At 37.8% G+C, this 24,370-nt stretch overlaps 1 protein-coding gene and 1 pseudogene across 6 annotated transcripts in view; one reads left to right on the top strand and one right to left on the bottom strand.

Moving 5' to 3' along the window:
- The window catches only part of ITPR2 (inositol 1,4,5-trisphosphate receptor type 2), a 485,861-nt gene that overhangs the window by 20,184 nt on the left and 441,307 nt on the right, over positions 1-24,370 (top strand). For 4 of the 6 annotated variants that reach the window (XR_003413010.2, XM_053226056.1, XM_027035788.2 and 1 more), the window contains exon 2: positions 17,585-17,655. The exons of 1 other annotated variant lie outside the window; for it this stretch is intronic. Coding sequence is in view for 3 of the 5 variants with exons in the window: in XM_053226056.1 (XP_053082031.1) it covers positions 17,585-17,655 (71 nt within the window). In the remaining 2 variants the exon portion in view is untranslated. Of the gene's footprint in view, positions 1-17,584; positions 17,656-24,370 lie in introns of those variants that run through there. One more of the 6 variants, XM_027035789.2, reaches the window with a different exon arrangement.
- On the bottom strand, positions 23,508-24,082 carry LOC106968787 (non-histone chromosomal protein HMG-14-like; annotated as a pseudogene).

Genomic DNA, 24,370 nt, shown 5'->3' with positions numbered 1-24,370 from the left:
GAGCTTGTCTTTGTTGGTTTTTTTCATTCATACTATTATTTATTCTTATTTTTTAAATATAATTTATTGTCAAATTGGCTAACATACAGTGTGTAAAGTGTGCTCTTGGTTTTTGGGGTAGATTCCTGTGATTCATCACTTATATACAACACCCAGTGCTCATCCCAACAAGTGTCCTCCTCAATGCCCATCACCCATCCTCCCCTCTCCCCCACCTCCCCATCAACCTTCAGTTTGTTCTCTGCATTTAAAGTCTCTTATGGTTTGCCTCCCTCCCTTTCTGTTTGTAACTAGTTTTTTTTCCCTTCCCTTCCCCCATGCTTCTGTTAAGTTTCTCAGGATCCACATATGAGTGAAAACATATTGTATCTGTTCTTCTCTTGAGCTTGTCTTTGTAAAATTATTTTCCTCTGATTTAAAATTATAAAGATGAAGATTATAACTTCAAGAGAAGATTTTTCATATTAATTTCCCCTATGACTTTTCAGAGTTATTGACATTTTGCATGTTGCAACTTGATTGCTCTTTACTTCTATTAAATTATAATATAGAAACTTTCAAATTCAAATTACATTGCTAAGGGAAAAAAATAAACTTGGCTATTGATAGCAACATTTGTAAGCTGGGCCCTTTAAAACTTCATGGTAGGGGGAAATCCTCCTTTTGAGGAGTTCTTTGCTTCCCATTAATTTTTTAAAAAATCACTGAACTATATGTTGACCACAAACAGCATCCTAAGAAGATAAGACTATATGTGTTATATATAGGAGAGTCTCTAAATCCTCTTCTCTATTCAGCCCTTTAAGTGCTAATATTTGAGATGCTCTCCAGCATATTAGGGGTTAAGGCAGTCAGCTATTAGCTATTAGTTTTGTTTCCATAGAAAAAAGGAATTATTAAAGGAGTTAGCTTCATAATATATTTTAAAGGATAGTGATATTTCTGGGAAATGTCTGTTAAATAATGTGTGTCTTCTTTGAACAAAACTATGTAAGGTTAAAGGATGAGAATTTCCATAAAAACTTCAAGATATCTTGACTCTAAGGTATGCTTATGTTCTAAGAGTTTTCCTTAATCTTTGGGAATCATATGTCACTTTGAGAATCTGAGGAAATTTATGTTGCAACTTTAATGTTTATTTTTGAGAGAGAAGGTGAGAGAGAGAGAGAGAGAGAGAGAGAGAGAGAGAGAGAGCAAGCACGAGAGGGGCAGGGGCAGAGAGAGAGGAAAACACAGAATCTGAAGCAGGCTCCAGGCTCTGAACTGTCAGCACAGAGCCTGATACGGGGCTAGAACTCATGAACCGTGAGATCATGACCTGAGCTGAAGTCAGATGCTGTACTGACTGAGCCACTCAGGTGCCCCTATGTTGCAACTTTAAATGAGTATACAAAGACACAAGAGTTTACCCATGTTTGAGGGCATTCAAGACTCCCTGAAGATCACCCGTTGGATTGTTGGACCCAAGTTTGGCAGCCCTTGTCTAATGTGCAATAATGGCTCTTACATTAAACTGTAAGCTTTGCGTTTGGTTTGTATAACACTCTGTTATTTCCTCAGTGCCCAAAACAGTGCCTGGCTCAAAGTCAATGAATATTTGTTGAATGAATCAGTGACAAAATGGACATTTTAAATTTTGGACTTATTTGGTATGTGGCTAACATAATTTGGATTTTCTGGTTGCTTATACTTTACCAGTTCTGTACTCTATGAGACCTTCATTTACTTCTTTTGCAAGGGATATAAACCCATTTAGTTTAAGTGCAATAGGAGCTTTTTGGTTTGCATTACTGGGGAGTCCACGAGGAGGGTCTGGCTTCAGGTTCAGCTGGGACCAAGTGTTCAGTTGAAGGGACCAAGGAGTCAATTGAGGAGACCAGGATTTTATCTTTCTTTCTTAACTTCTTCCCTTCTTGTAGGACTTACTCTCTGGCAGACTTTTTCTTTTCTTTCTTTCAAGTTTATTTATTTTGAGAGAGAGAGAGAGAGAGAGAGAGAGAGAGAGAGAGAGAGAGAGAGAGTAAGCTCATGTGGGGGAAGGGCAGAGAGGGAGAGAAAATCCCAAGCAGGCTCCATGCTGTCAGCGCAGCGTTCAATGCAGGGCTCGAACCCAGGAACTGAGAGAGCACCACCTGAGCTGAAATCAAGAGTTGGATTTTTAACTGGCTGAGCCACCCAGGTGCCCCTGGAAGAATTTTGCCATTCATAGTGAGGAAAAATGATTTCTGGCAGTTCTAGGCCTACACTTTCTCTCATAATGCTTGATTTTAGAAGGAGGTAGAACCCTCCCTTTTCCTTTCATTGTTCATATCTGCTTCTGTAGAGGCACTTTGGCCTTGCTTGGGCTGTCTCATACCCTAGGACTCATACCCTCCCTTGGGTGGTAGAGGGATCCCATTGTTACTTAACTGTACCAGGTTAAGAATTACTAGGTGGGAAAGGGAAGTTTCTAAAACGTTAAGAGGCAGAATAAAACATAACAGATGTCTAAGGCACACTTCATAGATGATAGTTTAATTTAAGGTGGATATTGTGGTCTTAGGATGTCAGTGGTTCATTGAGTGTCTTTTACTGAGCAGATGGTTTTCTGGATGTTATCATCGAAGACACTCATGCCCTCAAAGGAATCGCTTCTGCAAGCACTTCTCTTGCAGAATTTTTGATAATTAAGAGAATAAATACCAACATTTGTGTTAAAGGTGGAAAAACTAGGAGAGCATAATAGGAATCTAGTGAAACCTATCATAAGGCTGCTTACTTCAGACTGCAGAGGCTGAATTTGGATTTACCAGATGTGATATCAAGTCTGGCTTTGGCTTTTCACTTTCCCTGTGGTCCCTCCAGCAGGACATTAGTATGGACTGGGCATACTGTGCTTGGCAGGGCTCATAAATGGCACCAGTGCAGGTGACTTTGAGTAGGAAGGACATACTTTGAAATTACAGGTATTGTTGAAATAGTTTTCTAAGTATTTTATTATAGAAGAAAGCATTCAATATCAATGACCAAGATTCCAAGTGACTGCAATTTCAAGTATTCTTTACTATGTATTTCATTCGATATTGGTTTTCTAATAATTCATATATTTTTTTCTTTGAAAAGAAGAGAAATATTTTTTTGATGATTATCATGAAAGTTTGAGAATATCACTTAAGATTTAAATACATTCAAAACTTAAAGACATATTAGGATAAGTTAAGATGGCTTAATATTTAAAGGCATAATGTCTTTGGGGCACCTGGGTGGCTCCATCAGGTAAGGGTTTGACTCTTGATTTTGGCACAGTTGGTGGGATCAAGCCCCGTATCAGGCTATGCGATGACAGTGTGGAGCCTGCTTGAGATTCTGTCTCTCCCTCTGGCCTCTGCCTCTTCCCTGCTCACACTCTTTCTCTCTCTCTCTCAAAATAAATAAAAAACATAAAAAAAAAAGGCATAATGCTCTTAATTTTTTTGTTTGGTCCATTGTGGACCCATGCTAAGCAGGAGACCATTAGTTTCTTGACAGAGTGGTAATTTTTGAAACTTAGATCTCTAATATGCTCAGATTCTCACCCTGGACTGTTTTTCATGTTCAGTAACTAACTAAATGTGAACTTTTTGGGGAATATTTCCACAACTTTCTTCCTTTTTTTTTTCTTGAAGTCCCAGTTAGATTTGGTTAGAATCTCGTGTGATACCTGACACACAGTAAGTGGTCAGTTTTATGTGTTTAATGAAAGGATGAGTGAATATAAATTAATGTGTAACAGTGTGCCTCATGAGCAACAGGTCTATATTATTTTTCCCATTAAAGATCATATTTGAATAACAAGAAGTTGGGTAAATTTTAGATTTACTGAATTAAATTTGTAATAATTATGTGTTTGCTCTGTGCCAGACGCTGCTAGTTTTTTAGCTTTGAAGGTCTTAACTGTACCTTATTTATGGCAAATAATATATTACCATGTGTAATTCCACTGTAAAACCAATATGGTAGGCCTTAAAGAGAGAATAGCTATTTACATCTCTTTTGAATTTCCCTGCTGTTCTTTTTAGTCAGAGTATTGATAGTTTGTATGAAACACATTTATGGCTCTTTAATTTTCTCACCAGGATTGCTGCGCTAGTCTCTAAACTGGCTCCCTACTATCTTCCTTATTCCTACTAGTCTGTGCTCAACTCAGCCACCAGTGAGATCTTTTCAGAATCAAGTCAGATTACACTGGCCTTTGTCTGCCCCAAACCTTCGAGTGGCTTCTGTGTCACTTGGAGAAAAAGTTGGAGACTTTACCATGATGTAGGAGGCCTTATGAGAACTGGCCTTCCATTCCTTGGCCTTTCTGACCTTTCCAATAGCTCACTTTCCTCCTCACGGCCATCAGCCACATTGTCTTCCTTGCAGCCCTTGAACACCCCAAACATACTCCCACTGGAAGGTGTGAACTGGCTGCTCCCTCTGCCTGGAATGCTGTTCTCCTAGATACCTTCCTCGTGTCTTTTTTTTTCTTTTAATGTTTATTTATTTTTGAGAGAGAGAGAGAGAGAGAGAGAGAGAGAGCGAGCAGGGGAGGGACAGAGAGAGAGAGAGAGGGAGACACAGAATCCGAAGCAGGCTCCAGGGTCTGAGCTGTCAGCCAAGAGCCCAACACGGGGCTCGAACTCATGAACAACGAGATCATGACCTGAGCTGAAGTAGTCAGATGCTCAACTGACTGAACCACCCAGGTGCCCCTCTCATGTCCTTCAAGGCTTTTAGCATGTTTTACCTTTCCTCTTTTTCTATCACATGTATCCATTAGCACATTATAAAATATATGTATTTGTTACTGTTTATTGTTTATTATTGGTCCACTCCCCACTACCCCCTGTGAGAGTGCTGGTTTTGTTTGCTCTCAGAACAGTGCTTGGCATGTACTAGCTACTAAATATTTGTAGAATGAATGAATGAAGAGATTTCCTGATGAAGGGATTTAAATAAATTTTTTTCTGAAGTGATTACTGGTGAACTTCTTTCAACAGTTGGTGGTAATAATAAATAGTAATGATGATGAAAGCAAATAATTATTGAGTGTATACTCTGTGCTGGATGTTTATAATAAATATCGTTAATGGTGATGATGATGATGAGGATGATGATGATGATGATGATTGCTAACCTTTATTAAATGTTAACTTTGTACCAGGTATTTTGCATTATCAGCTCAGTTAATTTTCAAATCAATTCTATGAAATTAATACCAATATTATCTAAATTTTATAATTAGGCCAGAGGAATAACTTTCCAACATCACATGGTATGAAATAGATACCACTGTGATAGTAGAATCTCAAAAGAAAACATATATTGTTAAATTTATCATTACCCCATTTTTGTCCTGTTCCAGCAGAAGTCAGTATGTCTCTGGGAACTTTTATTTGTGGTTATGATGATCGCTGTCTGAAGAATTAGTATTAGAGTTAAAAATATACTTGTATTTAGAGATAAGTTCATTGCCTAGGATTGATTACAATTTTTTAAAAAATATAATTTATTGGGGCACCTGGGTGGCTCAGTCAGTTGAGCCCGACTTCGGCTCAGGGCATGATCTCACCGTTTGTGAGTTCGAGCCCCCACGTCGGGCTATGTGCTGACAGCTCGGAGCCTGGAGCCTGCTTTGGATTTTTTGTTATCTCCATCTCTCGGCCCCTCCACTGCTCATGCTCTGTGTCTCTCTGTCTCTCAATAATAAACAAATGTTAAAAAATATTAAAAAGAATATAATTTACTGTACAAATTTTAACTTAAGAGTACTACTATTTTTGCCTCCAGGGATTGGATTTTTTTTTTTTTTTTGGTCTAACCTGGAAACAAGGTAAATAATTTAACAATGCATGTATGTATAACTTTTTTTCTGGCTATCAGACTTTTCTGCTAGTTTTTGTTTACCTTTGATTTTGTCCTCAGTTGGTTCTGCTTTCAGAAGTCCTGTGGGTTGCTTCATTATTTTCAGGTTAAGGATTCATTTACTCTCTCCCACTGAGTCTCTGCCTTTTAATTAAAACACTCCAGGTGAGGGGCTATCTATCATTTCAGCCACAATTAGACCCTTGCCAGTAACACATGTAAGTCTAGGATTATTTTCTTCCTGCACAGAAATGGCTTAAAACAGAGTCTTATATCCACTGATTCCATCCATACTAATTATAAGTGTTTTAAAATGACATCTGTGTTTTGGGGCACCTGGGTGGCTCAGTCAGTTCAGTTTCCAACTCTTGATTTCAGCCCATGTCATGATCTCACGGTTCTTGGGGTTGAGCCCCACATCACACTCTGTGCTAACATCTAGGAGCTTGTTTGGGACTCTGTCTCTCTCTCTTTCTCTCCCTCTCTCTCTCTCTCTTTGCCTCTCCCCCACTGGTGTGCTCTTTCTCCCTCTCAAAATAAATAAACTTAAAAAAAATCAAATGACATCTGTGTTTTTTTAAAAACTCATATTTATTCACATTTAGCTACCATTAATGAAATGTTGGAAGCTATGTCTCTGGGAGTTTTTTTTTTTTTTTTTTTTTTTTAAGAGTTTTGAACTCTTCCCTTTTCTGGTAGTTCTTAGAAATGTACTGGTTCCTTATTGACTCAAAACAAGAGTCATGTGCTGGTAAGTTTAACAAGGTAATTGTTATACTCTCCAACTTTGTGGAAAAAAAATCTAGTTTCTCATGCCGGAATCATTGTGGGAATTGGTTTACAGTTGCCAGAGGTTTTTCCGGCTAGGAACTTCTCTTGCCAACTGTTTCTTCCTAGGTATATTTCTCTTTTATGTGTGATTAGCCAGGAAATGGTAGTTGGATCTCATAGTCCTCTCCTTTTGGAGAAGGTGGCATACGTAAAGGAACAGGGAAGAGGCATGTCCTTACAGCAGTAAAACTTAATCACCAATTGCATTGCGCTCTGATGATTTCCAAGGAAATACTTTTGGCTTACTTATGTTCTTATGTTTTGCTTAGGAGTTCTTACTGATTGGCTTACTTTTTAGGTCTCTTTTAGCCATCCACTTTTAGAATGCATAATTAAATGTTACTTTATGATTTTCTGAGGGGGTGAGCCAAGGATAAACAGTTAGTTGTATCATCACATATTTATTTCATCTTTCCTCTCTGTGATCTTTCTGCTATATCATCATCAGCCTCATTTCATCTTTTGCAATTTGGTTTATTCACCTGCTTGATTCATTAAAGTATCCATTCATTCATTCAGTTGTTTTTTTGTGTACTGACTACATGCTAGTCCCTGTGCTAGTATTGAGGATATAAAGATTAAAAATCTACTGCATGGGTGCCTGGCTAGCTTAGTAAGTGGAGCATGCAACTCTTGATCTTGGGGTCATGAGTTCGAGCCTCATGTTGGGTGGAGATTACTTAAACAAACAAACAAACAAACAAACTTAAAAGTATATATTTCTGTAATCCTCGAAGAGCTCATTGTTTATAGCAATAAATATCAGCTTGAAAGGGTGCATATCAAATGTGGTGGGACAATAGAAGGAGACCCCAAGCCTCTGGAGGATGGGTGAGTATGGACTTTTTAGCTAAATATAAGTGCAGTATGAACCAAGAGAATAATATTTTTAAAAACCTGTAAATTTAGGGTGTATTTTAGAAATATAGGAGAAATATGAAAACTATATATAGTAATATGAAAACAGTTGAGGGACCTGGTATAATAATGTTCCATATATTTTTAAAAGAAAGTACTTCAGTTACTGAGTTTTATATATTTCCACGAGTAGTTATATGTTTTATATATGCCCATTAGATTGGCTTGTTATTTATCAGTTTCAAGGCATGTATTCTTACCAAATTTTGTCTGTTTGCCCTATCAGTCAGTAATTGAGAAGTGTGTTGAAATCTCTCACTATAATAATGTCTTTGTTAATTGCTCCCTGTAGTCTATAAATTTTGTTTTATATAATTTGAGGCAATTACATATAAATTTAGAATTGTTATACCTTCTTAGCGAACTGAAACCATTATCTAATGTCCCTATTTATCCTGAATAACGCTTTTTTTAAAATTCTATTTTTCTGATGGCATCACTGCTACCATAGCTTTCTTTTGATTAACATTTTTCTGTTATGTCTTTTTCTATCCTTATGTTTTAGGATGACTCATAATTATGTAGGATATGGTTGGATTTTTTCCATCCAATCTGAAAATCTGCTTTTTGGGGGGAATATCTGACTTTTAAACAATAAGTTAAAGTTTTAAATTTATTATGATTATTGTTGACTTATTTCTACCCTCTTACTTTGTGCCTTGTATTAATCATAACTTTTCCCTGATTTTTCCTTTTCTTAATTTTTTGGGATGGATTGAAGTTTTGCTTCTTTTTCTTTTTATTCCATTCTTCCCTTTCTATTCCTTCTATTTATGTGCTCTGTTTCTGTTGTTTCAGTAGTTTTTATTTTTAAAAATTATACATAATTAAGGAAGTGTAAAGTTAATTGATATTTTAACTTTTAACTGTGTACAATTCAGAACCATGGGACTGACTTTTCAATTTTGATCACTTGCTTTCTGCTTATATGCAGTTGTTCAGTATTTTAGTGCTGTTCTTTTTTAAACTCACATGTTGGTCATTATTATTCTTTTATACCAATGATTTTTGTGTAGATTAGTTCACGTTTAACAGTTTTTTCTTTATTTCTTCTAATGAGTTGTATTTTTTTTAAATAAGACAATATTCCTTCTCCCTGAAGTATAAACCCAATAGCTTTTTAAGTGAAAGTCTGTTAGTAGTAAATTCTTAGTTTTTGTCTATATAATAATGCTTTGATATTACCCCTGTTCTCAAAAGTTAACTTTGCTGGATACACAGTTTTTTTTTTTTTTAAGTTTTATTTATTTTCAAGAGAGGAAGAGAGACAGAGCATGAGCAGGGGAGGGGCAGAGAGAGAGGGAGACACAGCACCTGAAGTAGGCTCCAGACTCCGAGATTTCAGCACGGAGCCCGATGAGGGACTCAAACTCATGAACCATGAGATCATGACCTGAGCTGAAGTCACATGCTCAACTGAATGAACCACCCAGATGCCCATGGATACACACAGTTTTAACTTGACAGCTAAATTTTCTCATAGCATTTGAAGAAACGATTCAAGTCTTCTGGCTTGTAGTGTAGATTCTGAGAAGCTTGCAGGCTAACAGGTTGTGTTTTCTGTATCTGTGGATTCATATCTTTGACTAGCTCTGGACGCTTTCTCAGCCATTGTCTCTTTGAATATTGCTTCCCTTTCATTCTCTATAGCCTCTCCTTCCCGATTGTGAATTATATATGCATGGTAAGCTTCTCATCCTACCTTTTATGTTTCTTAACCCCTCTTTCATACCTTCTCTGTCCATCTTGCCCTCAGTTTCATTTTGAGCGATTCTTATGATTTATCTTCCAATCTTCCAGGTTATTCATTGGCTGTGTCTAATTTACTGTTTTAAATGCACCTACTTATTTCAACAATTATGCTTCATTAAAAAAAATTTTTTTTAATGTTTATTTACTTTTGAGAGAGAAAGAGAAACAGAGCACGAGTAGGGAAGGAGCAGAGAGAGAGGGAGACACAGAATCTGAAGCAGGCTCCAGGCTCTGAGCTGTCAGCACAGAGCCTGATGTGGGGCTCGAACTCATGAACCATGAGAGAATGACCTGAGCCAAAGTCGGACACTTAGCAGACTGAGCCACCCAGGCGCCCCATGCTTCATTTTTAGACATTCTTTATCAGATCGTCTAGTCATTTTTGATTGCCCTTACTCTTTTTTCTCCCTCTTTTTAAATATCTTTTTGTTTTAAAATATTCATAATAGTTATCTTCTATTTTTTAGTTGATAATTATAATACCTATTGTTTTTGCTGATGCATGTATAGCAATTTTTGCCTTGTCTTATTAGTGATTTTTAAAATATTTGATTTGAATCATATTTTAAAATATTTAAAAATATTTCTTTGAATTTAATCTGCAGTATAACAACTATAAACTCTGGACAAACCAGGTGGCAAAAACTCAGAAAGGAATGTCAATCTGGTAAAAGTAAACATCTGGACCTGAATTTTGCCTCATGAGCCGCTTTTATCAGTGCCAATGATTTTCTAGCTCTTGGCAGATGATTGAGAATTGACAGTATTAAGGTCAACTCAGCATCACTAAATAATTGACCTCAATTGGTAGAGATGCTCATCCATATCCTGAGAAAGGCATTTTGCAAATGCTTTGATTTCTATGAGAACAGTAATAGGCAGACTAGGAGAAAATGCTGCATAACCTGACTGATGATATTGCTGAATTTGAACAGGGCAAGGAGGCAGGGTAGAGAGAATCAAGAAAAGGAACTTATTAGATGCAGAAGGAAGACCTGAAAAGAAAAAGTCATGATTTCTTTCTTTGCTGGATTAGGGCTTTAAGCTTTCAAAATATATGGAGAAATCCTTTCTGAAATCATGGTCAGATAGATACACATGTTTCTCTTTGAAAGGCAACGTATAACCTAGTATTTCCCCATTCTCTCCCCCACCCCCATTTCATCAGCCATCTCTACTCTGAAAATGATGGCTTCTTGCAGTGATTTCTAAAAAGGTTAATATGTGCAAGACATTATTGCCTTTGAAGTCCACATGATACCTTTTTAAAAGGTCTGTAAGCCACTCAGGCTGTGATGGCACTGATCAAAAAATTTAAGCACAAGGTTTCCATGTGCTTTTTAGGGTTTCCATGCAGTAGTACTTCAAAATTTAGTGTTTATGCTATAATTTATATGTGATTTAGTTTGATTTAATCCTTCATGGAAAAATAACTGTAAACATTTTAAAGACGTAAGAGCAAGCACAATTTCAACTTTGGAAGGAACCAGTTTTAGAAATATCAGCAGCAACGAACCTATGTATGATGGAAACGTTGCTATATAAAATTAAACATTCTTAAAATATTTGTGTCAGTAGAAAATGTTATTGTAGTAAGTCCTCTGAAAGGGGAAAATAAAGAAATAAAAGGGGAAGACAATGTTAAATTTTCTTGGTTTAATTTTTAGCAACCTCACATTTCAAATGGCAAACAAAAGTAAAATCAGTTCTTGTCATCATAGACAGGCAAAATAGGAATATAGCTGTGAGTGCATTTGGTATGTTGCATATGTTTTGCATTTACAACGTAGAACACTTTTTGAAAAATGTTTATTTTTGAGAGAGACAGGGCAGAGAGGATGCAGAGAGAAGGAGACAGGATCCTAAGTGGGCCCTGCGCCAACAGCAGAGAGCCCAAGGTAGCATTCAAACTCATGAACCTTGAAATTGATAGGGAAAAATTATGTTATAAGATGGCCGATGGGACTGATAAGGAAATTCCAGTTGCCGCCTGAAGATTCTCCTTCCAGGTTCTTCTTCCTGCCCCGCTTGCCGTGTGCCCCAAATTGCCACTAATGCAGAAGTAACAGACTATAAATTGTCCCCCATGCTTACGCTCCGGGGCTCAGAACTCTGGAGAGCAATCTCCTCGGAGCCTGCTGGTGTGAAATAAACCTCCTGACTTCCAAGATGTCCCAGTGCCCTTGGTTCTTCTGCTGGGTGATCCAGGCCAGGTTCTGTAACAAGATCATGACCTGAGCAGAAGTCAGATGCTTAACTGACTCAGGTGTCCCCAGGTAGAACACTTTTTGGCAGAAAGTTTTGGCAATGTTTTTTTCCCCTCTTTGCATGATTTTAATTGTTTATGGCTTTGTGCAGGGATAAGTCCACAGGACCTATCAGATATAAGGTATTGGACATTTGTAGAATTTTCTTTTCAGTTTCCCTGATTTATGAGACAAATTAATAGGCATACAAACAAGAATAGGTTGGTTCCTTACTTGAGCAACTTGAGTACTGTAAGTAAAAAATGTCCATATTACTAATGATAAGGTCTTAAGATTTTATGATACCGAGCTCAGTATGATATGGCTCAGTTGTTTAAGTGTTGGACTCTTGATATCTGCTCAGGTCATGATCTCATGGTTTGTGAGATCCAACCTCATGTTGGGCAGAGCCTGCTTGGGATTCTCTCTCTCTCTCCCCCTCCCCTGCTCTGTCTCCTTCCCAAAAAAAAAAAAAAAAAAAAAAAAAAAAGAGTTTACAATACCATGTTCTAAGACAATGAGTGAACAGAACAAGATTGCATACTGGTACTTTGCTTGGAATGAGAAAATAATGCATAAACTTAAAAAAATTGATACTAAACAGCTAAGTGTTCACATTACAGTTTGTAAAACATTAAACATGGCAGAATTTGCTATTGAAGAATGATACCACAAGCCAAACCTAGTTACAAAATAGGAGGAATGAAAAAGCTACAGGAATGGAAGGAACTTGTGAGGTCACAACTGCTCCATTTAAAAAGTAAGGCCCAGAGAGGTTAAATGACCAGTGTAAACACAGCTGCTTTTGTACTGGCAGACCAAGTATTAAAACTCAGTTTTTTTGTTGTTTTTTTTTTTTAATCCCCTTCTGTTCTAGTGCTGCTTCGAAATGAAGGTGAAAGAGGCAGGTGAATGTGTGCTGGCATTAGGGGGCTGTGGTGATGGCTGGTGGTGGGAAGGCGTGGGAAGGAGGAACAGTTTAGGTAAGAAGCCAGAGGATTACATAATTTAAGAGAGAAATCGATATGGCCAGCAAAGTGAATCCAGAGTTGGGGATAAAGTTATTTGTGGTAAAGTTCTCGAAGTACTTTAAGGGCAATTCCATCATGCTTATGAACCTAGCCACAATCCTAACCCCCATTCTTAGTAAACATTTAAAATAATATCCATTGTGGATTCCCCACTTCCCCTTTCCCCCCTAAATTCATTTTGTTTAAATGTGCTTCAGAGTCATTTCATTAGAAATGAACTGTATCACTTAGTGGTATAAGGATCAGATATATGTGGTAGGCAAATATCAGGAAAATAAAATACTTATTTTACTAAGTTTCAAACTAGGAATAGTTTCTTTCATAGTTTCTAAAGGAAAAAGATAGTGACTATTAACTTTAAAAATTAAGACAATTATCAGCAAAATTGAGTTTATTTGAGAATTGAGATTTGGATCATGCAAGCTGTGGCAGAGCCCTAGGCAAGTCCAACAAACGAAGGGGAGGACCATTATTTTATGGAGAAGAAGGAGGAAGTTGGGAGGGATTGTCTTGGTGAAAGTCCAGTGGAGAAAAGTATGAATCCAGGGTGATGATGGTTTCTCATTAGCTGAGTTGAAGGGTAGTTGATTTCTTACAGGAGATGCAGTGTCTTTCCTTGCTGGGGCCTGTAACTGATGATTCTTCCTGTTGATGGTTTTATGTTGGGGTCTATAATTGACAATTCTTCGTGTAATTGACCTTGAGTGTCCCCTTCCTATCCTCCTTCCTATCCTCCCTACTCCACTTTTGTGAGATTTCCCTTTACTCACATGACTAACATATTTTACCCATTATGTGGCATTTTCTTTGCAGTTGGAATAACAAGGGACTGGAGATCAAAGAATAATTTGCTTTCTGTTGGAAATCTTTAAAAAGATTTGATAGCATGTATTTTTATACAATAATTTACTTATACCCCATGCATGTTTCTCAAATATCTGTTGTTTAGTATTACCTATTTATGCCTTCTATACAAATGGAAATAATATGGCATTTATTAGTTTGGGACTTGCTTTTTCTTAAGCTCAACTTTATGTCTTTGAGATTTTCAATGTTGTTGCATACAGCTGCAGTTTATTCACTTTTAAAATAGGTTATCTATTGTATGAAATTGTTCATTTAGTCATAATTTATTTATCCATGCTACTGTTGATGGACATGTTTTTCTCCACTTTTTGCTATCACAAACAGTGCTGCCTCAAACACATTTGTACATATCTTCAGATGCATGTTTGCAAGATTTCTCTAGGGGGATATATATATCCAATTAAAATTTAGTTCACATATATTTTTGATTCACATTTATATGTAAAATCATTCAAAGTAGCTATTGAAATCTCCTTACAGAGATATCTTGAAAGGTCTAATAGTTGAGTAATTTTTTTTCTTATGAATTAGAATGAACAAATAACTTACAGTTAAGATCTTTTAAAGAGAAGATATGAAGGATAATGGGTTTTATGATAGTTGAGTTTCAGTGACAGGTTGAGCATTTTGGGCTAGCTCTGTAATTGCCTGATTTGGACATGAGGAGAATAAATACAGCCCACTGAAAAGTACACTGATATATTGGGTTGGAAGGGGCTATATGAGATATAGTTATTCAGAACAGGCTATCTTGGCCCTTTTCAGGATTTGGTATTTTTGATAATTTTCAGAAACACATCTGGATGGGAAATGTTTCCCATCCTTCCTTACATCTACTTTTAGGCAACTGTTTGTTGGTTCCAGTTAATTTTGACATACCAAAAATAACATCATTGACTTATTCGGTGATTCAAAAAGTCATCCAGTCATCTACTCAGTTAATAATTATTTAGCACCTTTCACATTTGAGGCCTAATGCTTAAAGTTGGGCATATTATGGTGAGCAAAACAGATGGACCGACTCTCTTGGGACTTATAATTTATAGCATTAGAGACCTATATATAAGTAAAAAATTATGATGGAGTGTGATAAGTTTTATTGACGGAGGGTAGCTTAGACTACTATGAGAGTGAAGAATAGGTACTCCTGATCCATTTAAGGAAGGTGAGAGTTTTTTTTTTAAAGTTTATTCATTTATTTTGAGAGAGAGAACTAAAGAGTTGGGCGGGGGGAGGAGCAGAGAGGGAGGAGAGAGAGAATCTCAAGCAAGCTCTGTGCTGTCAGCATCAGCACAGAGCCCAGTGTGGGGCTTGAACTCACAAACCGTGAGATTGTGGCCTGAGTAGAAACAAGAGTCAGACGCTTAACTGACTGGGCCACCCAGATGCCCTGAGAGATTTTTTTAAAAATATAGATTCTTGGTCCTGATCCCCAGAAATTTGGTTCTGTAGATCTGGACCAAAGAAACTTGTTGTTGTTGTATTATGTTGTTGTATTATGATGATGAAGATGATGATGATTTTAACTCCGCACACAATCCAGCCAATTAGCCAAATTTAGAAAATACTGTGTGTGAGTGATTAAAATGGGCACTGATCATGGCAGGGTCTCTTAAATGAACTAGCCAAGGATGGAATGGATGGTTTTTAGATAATTTCTGCTCAGAGGCCAAAGGTTGATCTTTGTATTTATCCCTATTCAGTTGTAAATTCCTGTCTTAGGTTGTAAAAGTTAACTGCCCCAGTGGTGGGTGAGAGGGACTACCTGTACTGATAGTACACACACGGAAAGGACCTGGAATTGTTGGTTAGCTATAAACCCAATGAGAGTCAAAGGTGGGCCTGTCTGCCATGGAAGCTGCCATTATTTTAGGACACATAACTAACTGTAAGCTTAGTATTAGAGAGAAGTGGGGAAGGGTCCTCTAGGGAGGATTCGTTGGAGAACACATCTGGACTCATGTGGGTAGTTTCTAGGTTCATGTGTAAGGGGCATGTTGACAGTTGAGGTGTATGAAAGGATGTTGATCTCCTTGATAAATATCCTTACGGAAAAGAATTAGAGAGAAATAGTTTCATTCATCCAAGAATAAGAAAACTTAGTCTACATCATTCCAGAAGAAAGAACTGGGACTAAAAAGGGAAAGTTATTTGGGAAGTAAGTCTCATTTATTCATCAACTCATTTATTCATATAACAAATATTTAGTATCTACTGTAACTCATTCCCAAAGTTGCCAAAGATATACTAGTAAACAAGATGGATTCAGTTCCTGACTTCATGAAGTTGCGATTTATTAGAAGATCCAGACAATTAAGCAAGCAGTTTAATGAAAATGTGATGAAAAGTATGGTAATGGGAAAGCCAGGATGCTATTTCCCCTCCATGTAAAACACCTTTGTGATATTAATACTATCAGAAAGATGGTAAATGATGAATACTTTGACCTTGGAGATAACTTAAGAAGAGGCTGTTGGGGGTAATGAAGAAGTTTTGCCAATAACTACCATTAAAATCCTGTGTAACTTTTAGCATCAATGATTGTATATGGCTTTGTAACAGATTCACACTTCCTTGCTTTTTTCCCCATTCCTATCCTGTCCTTCCCTTTCTTCCATTCTCATTTGCAGTTATTTAAGTCTGTATGATGAAATGATTTTGTGATTTTCACAGATGTTTGTATATAAGGAATAGGGCCAATTCTTAGAACTGAAATCATTTGTAATTATTATGTTTTAATCTGGGCTATCATGTAATGGATAGGCATAGTGTTTATGTAAATGCACTGTGATCTGATTTATAGCTTCAGTTTTTCCCATTCCTCTTGATGATTAATGAATGCAGGTGGGGACTCTTAGTGGGCATTATAGTGGAAGCCTATATATCTGGGGAATCGGGTGTGCACAAAGAATGAGTAGAATGTCAATGCTATTTTTCATAGAACTTTTATGTGTTCTAGATAAGATTATGGTTGTTTTGATCATTATGTTTTGAATTCTTAACATGTCTTAAGTAATTAGAAAAGCTGACCTTTAATTCACAGCATTAAAAAAAATTAAATATTATGTTGTGACATTCTCAGGACTCTATGAGCCTTTCATATTTAGTGTTATAGGCTGAACTTGGATACTGTGAAGGTTTGGGTTTGCTTTCTCTTGACCCAATGTGACTTCCTGTTTCTAAGAAAAACAGTTTTAAAGACTTTTAAAAGGAATATCTTGCATGCTTGGTAGCTCTTGTAAAACCACATGTTAGTATACCAGTGTGAATGAAGTATATTATTTAAAGAAAGAAATATCAAAGAACCATATTGCTTGACCAAATTGGCATTTTGTTTTGTGGAAATTGGATGCCATAGAACAATCTGGTGATTTAGGAAGTGTCTGCTCTTGGTAACCAGATAAATCAGGAACCAAAAGTTTCATTTTGATTTGGTTAATCATCCTAAGTCAAGGGGACACTTGAGTCACAAATTGGGGTTTACTCTGTGCTGGAGTTGATGCAAAGTAGTGATTCTGGTTATAATGGTTTTTTGTTTGTTGCAACTTGGTCACCTACTTTGAAATGAATTCATAAATTTAGTAAATTACATGCATTCTCACAATATCCTGGAAAAAATCCAGTTATTCCTACCACTTAGTCAATGAAGAAAATGAACGTTCGTGAAGAAGCTTTGATAGCTAGATAATTCTCTTTGATCAGGAGGTTCATGTCTCCTGGCTTTCAAGTCCTGTGCCTGAGAGCTTCTTTCTCTTGGTATTGTCCTAGAAGTTGGCTTCTCATAAATATTTTAATAGGCATTAAGTATGATTTTGTAACTACAAAGATGATTTATTCATTTGGTTAATATTCATTGAGTACCTAGTATGTATCAAGGTCTCTTCTAGAAGCAGTCTGTATGGTAAGGAATAAGGCCGGCAAGGCCTAAATCTTTTTATAAATTTATGATTGTAAAAAACTTTCATGGTGGAAAATGGTATTAAAACTCTTTGTAAATATTTATACAATGGCCACATGCAGTCTGTGCTGTATGAACATGACGATGTTAACGATGTAAACATGCTTTTCTTCTAGGTTAGTGGATGACAGATGTGTGGTGCACCCGGAGGCGGGAGACCTTGCCAACCCTCCCAAGAAATTCAGAGGTAAGAAATAAATTTTTAACATATTTAAGATATATATATTTATAAAAATATATTTTTATTATGTGGCCAAAGGGCATGGGATCATTTTTTTGTCTTAAAATAAATCATGCTAAAACTTTATTCAATGTGAAACTGTCATATATAAATATGTCCACTGAAAATTTTTTCAAAAGTTTCTTCATTGTTTCTCTTCTTTTATATGTAGAAGGATTTACATTGGAAGAAGAGTTTCAATTTTTGTTTTGCTGGACAGTAGTTTATCTGTTGAAAGGAAATCTTGGTAATTAACTCTGAAAGGCTACTTTTCAAACCAATAAATACAGCCGAATATTTATTTGTGAGACATGCTGTAAATGTTAGCGTTTCATGATCAACTCTTCAGTGTAGCTTTGTAAAGTCTGTAGCTGGGTGACAGTGATTTGTTAGCTCAGCTTTTAAAATGTCATTTTGGATGGCATGTAATAACTCATGATTGTCTTAGAACTCCTTTCTAAGTATAATTTTTGTGTTAGCTTGGTAATATATCAACTGAGACATTGGTCATAATAGGAGACCAATTGTAACTTGACTGTTATGAAGGAAGGATTAATAGAATCTGCAGAGAGTCATAGACAAACGAAAACCAATAATTACAAGCTTCTCAAATCAATTTCATAGTTTGTGTGTACTTACAGTAATAAAAATAACTTTGAAGGAGCACTCACTTTGAACACACTGTGTAAGCATTCCTTCTCATAATGGTGAAAAGCAGCTTTCATAGGGGATAAAAATCTGGAGAGAGAGAGAGTGGAAGGGATTCTCCAGATCCCCAGACCCAAGTCAGGGTGTGCTGCTTCCTACGCTGGGGAAGGATGTGTTCAACATTTGACAGGTATTTCCCTTGTTTCACTCCTTGTGATAGACACTTTCCATCCAAGTCTCATTATAAGAATATATATTTCATTTTATCCAAACTCAGAATGTTGTGGGGGGCACCTGGGTGGCTCAGTTGGTTGAGCATCCCACTTTGGCTCAGGTCGTGATCTCATGGTTCATGGGTTCGAGCCCTGTGTTGGGCTCTGGGCTGACAGTTCAGAGCCTGGAGCCTGCTTCAGATTCTGTGTCTCCCTCTCTCTCTGCCCCTCCCCTGTTTGCACTTTGTATCTCTCTCAAAAATAAATAAACGTTAAACTCAGAATGTTGTGGAGAGAGTGACAAAAACAATAGATAATTTTTGAGTTAAATTGGTCACTTTGAATAAGAAATCCAGATTTTTCTCTATGTGGAGATATTAACATAAAACAGGCTGTGGAAGATACACTGCCCATTGGAAGCACCATAAAACTACGTACTAGGGACCCTCCCCTAACCCTGGGCAGCTGAGGTGTTCTCTCCACCGTCCTCACTGAGGATGGACTCATGATAAAACTACGCTGAAGGAGAGTCAGCAGTGCGTCAGGTGAGTAGAGTGGTAGCACATTAAAGATAAAAAGAAAATTTTTCAGGGCAAACTGGGACAACAAATCTGTGTTTGTAACAGGAAAAAGCATGGGGTTCAGGTTTTGACTGTACTGCTCACTGGCTGTGTCATTGTAAGTAGGTCACCTAACCGCTTTGAGCCTCAAAGGACATTTGTCATTGGCTGATGGGAGCAGGGGTGGGTAATAACCAGAACAATGCCCACCACACAGAGCTTTCTGAGGCCTAAATCTTTCCAGAGAATAAATGTAAAGTGTTTTAAATCATTACAGAAATGAGAGCTAACTTATAATAGAAAGGCATCATGTATTTCCTTTTAACGTATTTGACTCTGCTCTTAGATTGTAACCTCTTTAGGGACAGGATTCTACTCTTTTCTTTTTGTGTTTTCCAGACATTTGCCCATACTAGACATCCAAAAAATAGCCATTAGATGCTTTTGGATGAGACACCCAAACTCTCCCTGGGGCCAAGTGACAAAACTTGGTTCCTGGGACTGCTCCACACTTCACTGCCACGAGATTGGATAGTCTTACTCTGTTGGTAAGGGGGTGGGGGATTCCTCTTTCACAGATAACCTTCAGGGTTTGAGGCCACCTTTTTTTTCTTTTCCTTTTTCCCAGTGAAGTGAATTGTTTTAAAGCATTAAGATTATTTTAGTGTATGTGAAGGAACACCATGGTAACACTCTGTACCCGGTAGGTAATTATATACAGATGCTTGGTGTCATTATTCAGCGGGCGCTGGCTCCAAGTATGAATCACTCAGGTGCTCTAGCCCGCCCCTGGAAGGCTGGCTTTTACCGTAATCTGATACTTTAGGTCATTGTCCTTACTAGTTTGCTCTTATTTTCTATCTTATGCCATTCATCATTGGAGAAGGAGGCCCCCCCCTTTTTTTATTGGGGATTTAGGGTTTCCTTTTATCTTAAAGCTCTGACTCTTTTCTGATAATTCTTGGAACTCTGTCATGGCAGAGCCGTGGAGGAGAATTCCGAGTTGGGCTTGCCTCTGCCTTGGTCTCCAGACTACTCAGAAGCCACAAGCAGGCCTTGTTGTCCCAGATGTCATGTTTTTCGGCATAACTTGTCCTCTTACAGCTCTTGCGTTTCACCATTCTCTGCCTGTGGTGTATTTCCCTGTGCCCTCTGGCTTTAAAAACCATCGCTTTTTCATAGATTTGCCGCCCAGCATCACCACCCCTGCATTTCCAGACTCCTCTGCCAAGTTTCCAGAGCACCCTCCCTTATTGTTACTTTTTAGATAAGGTGAAGAAACAATAGCATATCACAGTTCCGCTACACCTCAGTTCCTCTTGCCTCAGCCACACAAATGATATTCTCAAATTAATTTGGAAAGATTTTTGTTTTTCGCAGCCTGTTATTTGTTCAAGTGAATCATATGGTTTTAGAGCTTCTAGGCAATTAGAAGCTAATTTACTGCAACTCCCCCAGTGTTTGGAATGAGGAGGCAAAGTTCCAAAAAGGTTAAAATGATTCTTTCCAATACACACAATTATACAACGAAATATTCTTTTGACTATGTCACATTGCCTCACATATGAACAGAGGAAGCTGAATTTTAACAAATAACTTCCCAAGGGCTATTTAAAACCCGATTGATAGCTATTTTTCAGTACACCACACAATCAGACTAATACTAACAGAAGCACAGTGGCTTTCTCTTGTGAGTGCAAAATTCCTTTCATGGTCAAATATTGTCTATTTTCTTAAAAGATAAACTTTAAACTTTGGAATAAATTCAGAAGTACAGAGGAGTTGTAAAAGCAGCATAGAGAGTTCCCTTTCACCCAGTTTCCCCTTAGGTTAGCATCTTACATCACCAGGGTGCATTTGGTTATGCTAAGAAATTACTATTTGTACATTATTATTGACTAAATTTGAGACTTCCTTTGGATTTCACTAGTTTTTTGGCTACTTTCCTCTCCTTTTTCGTGATTGCATTCAACATCCCACAGGGTATTTAGTTATCATGCTCTTTAATCTAATCTGGTCTGTGACATTTTCTGTCTTTCCTCATTTTTCATGACCTTGATACTTTTGAAGAATGCTGGCCAGGTATTTTGTAGAATGTCCCTCATTTGGGGTCTGCCTAATGTTTTTGTCATGATTAGACTGGCGTCAAGTTTGAGAAGAACACCACTGAGCTTCACTGCCCTTCTTGCAACATTTCAGGGACACAAAATATCAACATGTTTGATCACTGGTCCTGATTTTTTGATATACAATTTAATCCTCCTTTATACTAAATTATGGCAATTATTTTTGTTGAATTTATATTCTTTTGGTTTTCCTTTTTTTCCCCTAGTTCCTTTATATACTTCTGTCCCTACCCCTAACCCCTACTCTGTAGAAAGCTCTTCTCTGATGTGGATTTTTCTTAAAGTCTTTGCTCTACTGATATACGTACATTTTATTTTGGAAGGAGAAGCTAATATAAATCAAGGCAAAAGAGGCTGTGTGTCCTTTTATTACCATCAGGGTGATAAAATATAGAAGTAATAGAGGGGTGCCTGGGTGGCTCAGTCGGTTAAGTGTCTGACTTCACCTCAGGTCATGATTCCATGGTCTGTGACTTTGAGCCCTGCGTCAGGCTCTGTGCTGACAGCTCAGAGCCTGGAGCCTGCTTTGGATTCTGTGTCTCCCTCTCACTGCTCCCCACCCCCTCTCGCTCACTCTCTCTCTCTCTCTCAAAGATAAATAAACATTAAAAAAAATTAAAAAAAAAAGAAGTAATAGAGAACCCAGGAAGCCACCCCCCCTCCCCAGAGGGACTGAGGGAAGAGAAGATGGCCCCTTCTTCTGGTTGATTAGATACTCCCCAGGGTTGGCCTTGGCCCATTTGGTCTTGCAATTTTCAGCTCTTGAGATCTGTGCTCATTTGACATGTGACTTTTCATAATCTACCATGCCTATCAAGTGGACACATCTAGCAAGCACAAAGTCATTCTGAAGCAGTCAGAATGCTTCCGGAATTAGAGCTAAAATAGAGAAATCTGCTCTGTTTTGCAACACTAATGTAGGTAGTGAAAAGTCAGGGACTTGGGAGAAGATCGACAAGATTATTTCTTCAACTCAATTCCTTTTCTTCACATAATTCAAGGAAGTCTCTTTGAAGGCCGGGACTGTCACCTTTTGCCTCCAGTCATGGAGATTACACACACAAGTGCTTAAGTGAGAAAGCCATCTTGCAAGGAAGCACCTTTGGATTTTTGTGTAGTTGACCATGTCAGCCTTGCATAACACAGTGATTCACCAGTATGAGCCAGTTTAACGATTGCTGTGTTGGATTTCTTCAGAATTAGGGTTAGTGTAATTACTTGATGATGACTGAAACAATTTCAGACTTGAAATAACATTGGTTGAGCATTTAAACCATGCTACGCTGTGCTTGGGGCTTCCTATGCATGATTATGTGGTAATTACAATAACCCTACAAAGTGGAAATTGTTGCTCTTCCCAGTTTTGCAGTTGACAGAGTCAAGTACAAAGAAGTTATGCCCCTGTCTTAATGTCACTGATTCCAGAGCTGTTTGTTTTGAATCACTATACCATACCGTGTACTGAACTATGCCCTCCTATAAGTTTTAGTTGTTGGTTCTAAAAAGCCACACAGATTAAATCTAATTCCTCTTCCACACAACAGCCCTTTTAAATATTTGTTTAGAATGATCATGTTTCTGCAGATTTCTCCTCCTGCAGGCTTAATTTTTAAAAAATCTTTCGCCTGTGACCAGTCACAAAGTCTTCAGTGATTTCTCCAGTTTTCATTATACTGTCTTGTTTGTTTTCTGGTTGGGCTTCTATTTGTCAGTGTAATTCTTTTTTTTTTTTTTTTCTTTCATAAGTGAGTTTTTATTGGTTGTTCTGAGGATCAATACAGATGATTCAATTTGTACACAATGCTTAATGTATGTACCAAACATCTAAAAAATCATGTAGTTGTGATTCTTTTCCAAAAGTTCTTCCAGTGACCTTCCAGCTTAAAATTTGGAGGCAGATTTTCCTTAGCAGTACATCAAGTACCAATATCTTCAAATGTTGATATGCTGTTGCATTGTTAAGCCCCCTTGATTCACAATTTAATATCATATATACTACATATTCAATGTTCAATCTTGCACAACATATTAACAAAGTTGCTAGGAAATTGGACTACCACCACCAAGATGTTACAGAATGCACAAAATTCTGACAGGGGAGAGCTAAGATCAAGGAAACAATTCTACCAAAAACAACATGGGAATACAAGTAATTTAAAATGTTCAAGACATTAAACGCACGACCGACTCTAAATTGCCTTTTAGTATGTTTGGTATTATAGGATATAAAAACTACCCCATATGTGGAATGTTAAGCTGGCACCTAAGACCATCACAGCCTCCCATATTTTCTATTTTCTGGTTGTACAACCCCACTATTTTCTGGTTGTACCAAAAAATAAACACCCGGCAAGTGATTTCACCTCTTCAAAAAAAGCATTTACACTTAAAAAAATGGGATGAGTTGGGATCTCCTCCTTCTTAAAAATGTTTCTAGAGCTACTAAAAAACTTGCATTTACAAAATAACTGATAAAAATATTCCTCTAGGTTGTACAAGAAGGGAGACAGCGAACACCAATAAGACCTGGGATATGATATTAATCAGACTTGGCTTCTTTCTCTCCTGCTTCCTCAGAGGCTGCACTCTCCTCGTTTTCAGTTTCTCCGTTTTCTGCAGGCAAGTCTTCTTTCGTGTCTTGGTGAGCCCCTTCAGCCTGTTTTCCCTTTGCTCCCCCTTTCCCCTTTGTTTGCACTTATTGTCTGAAGATTTATCCTTTCCCCCGCTGCCGCCTTTTTCGGCTTCGCTTCCACTTTTGCAGGAGCAGGTTGAGCTGACAACCTTGCCCACCTCCTCTTGGGCTCCTCCTTCCCGCCCCCTCGGCGGAGCTGACCTCCCTCTTGGGCATCCTGGTGGTGAGACTGGCGTGTGCAGGTGCCTGCTGGCTGCCCGTGCCCAGAGCCTTCAGGAAGCCCAGCTGCCTGGCCACCGCCAGAGTTGCTACAACCCTCCGTCAGTGTAATTCTTGGTGGTTGTAGAAAGAAGAGAACATAGTACATTTGGGTGCAGTATTATGAGACTCTTATTTTGGGATACTGTGCTTGTGGCCCAAGAGTCCTGGGCAGGATCCCTAACTCACCTCCAGCTGTTAGTCAACCTAGATTCCTGATGTGTTTTCATTTGCATCTCTAATCCT

The sequence above is a fragment of the Acinonyx jubatus genome, chromosome B4 (assembly GCF_027475565.1).
Source record: "Acinonyx jubatus isolate Ajub_Pintada_27869175 chromosome B4, VMU_Ajub_asm_v1.0, whole genome shotgun sequence".
Lineage (NCBI taxonomy): Eukaryota > Metazoa > Chordata > Mammalia > Carnivora > Felidae > Acinonyx > Acinonyx jubatus.
This window is presented reverse-complemented; position numbering and strand designations above follow the sequence as displayed.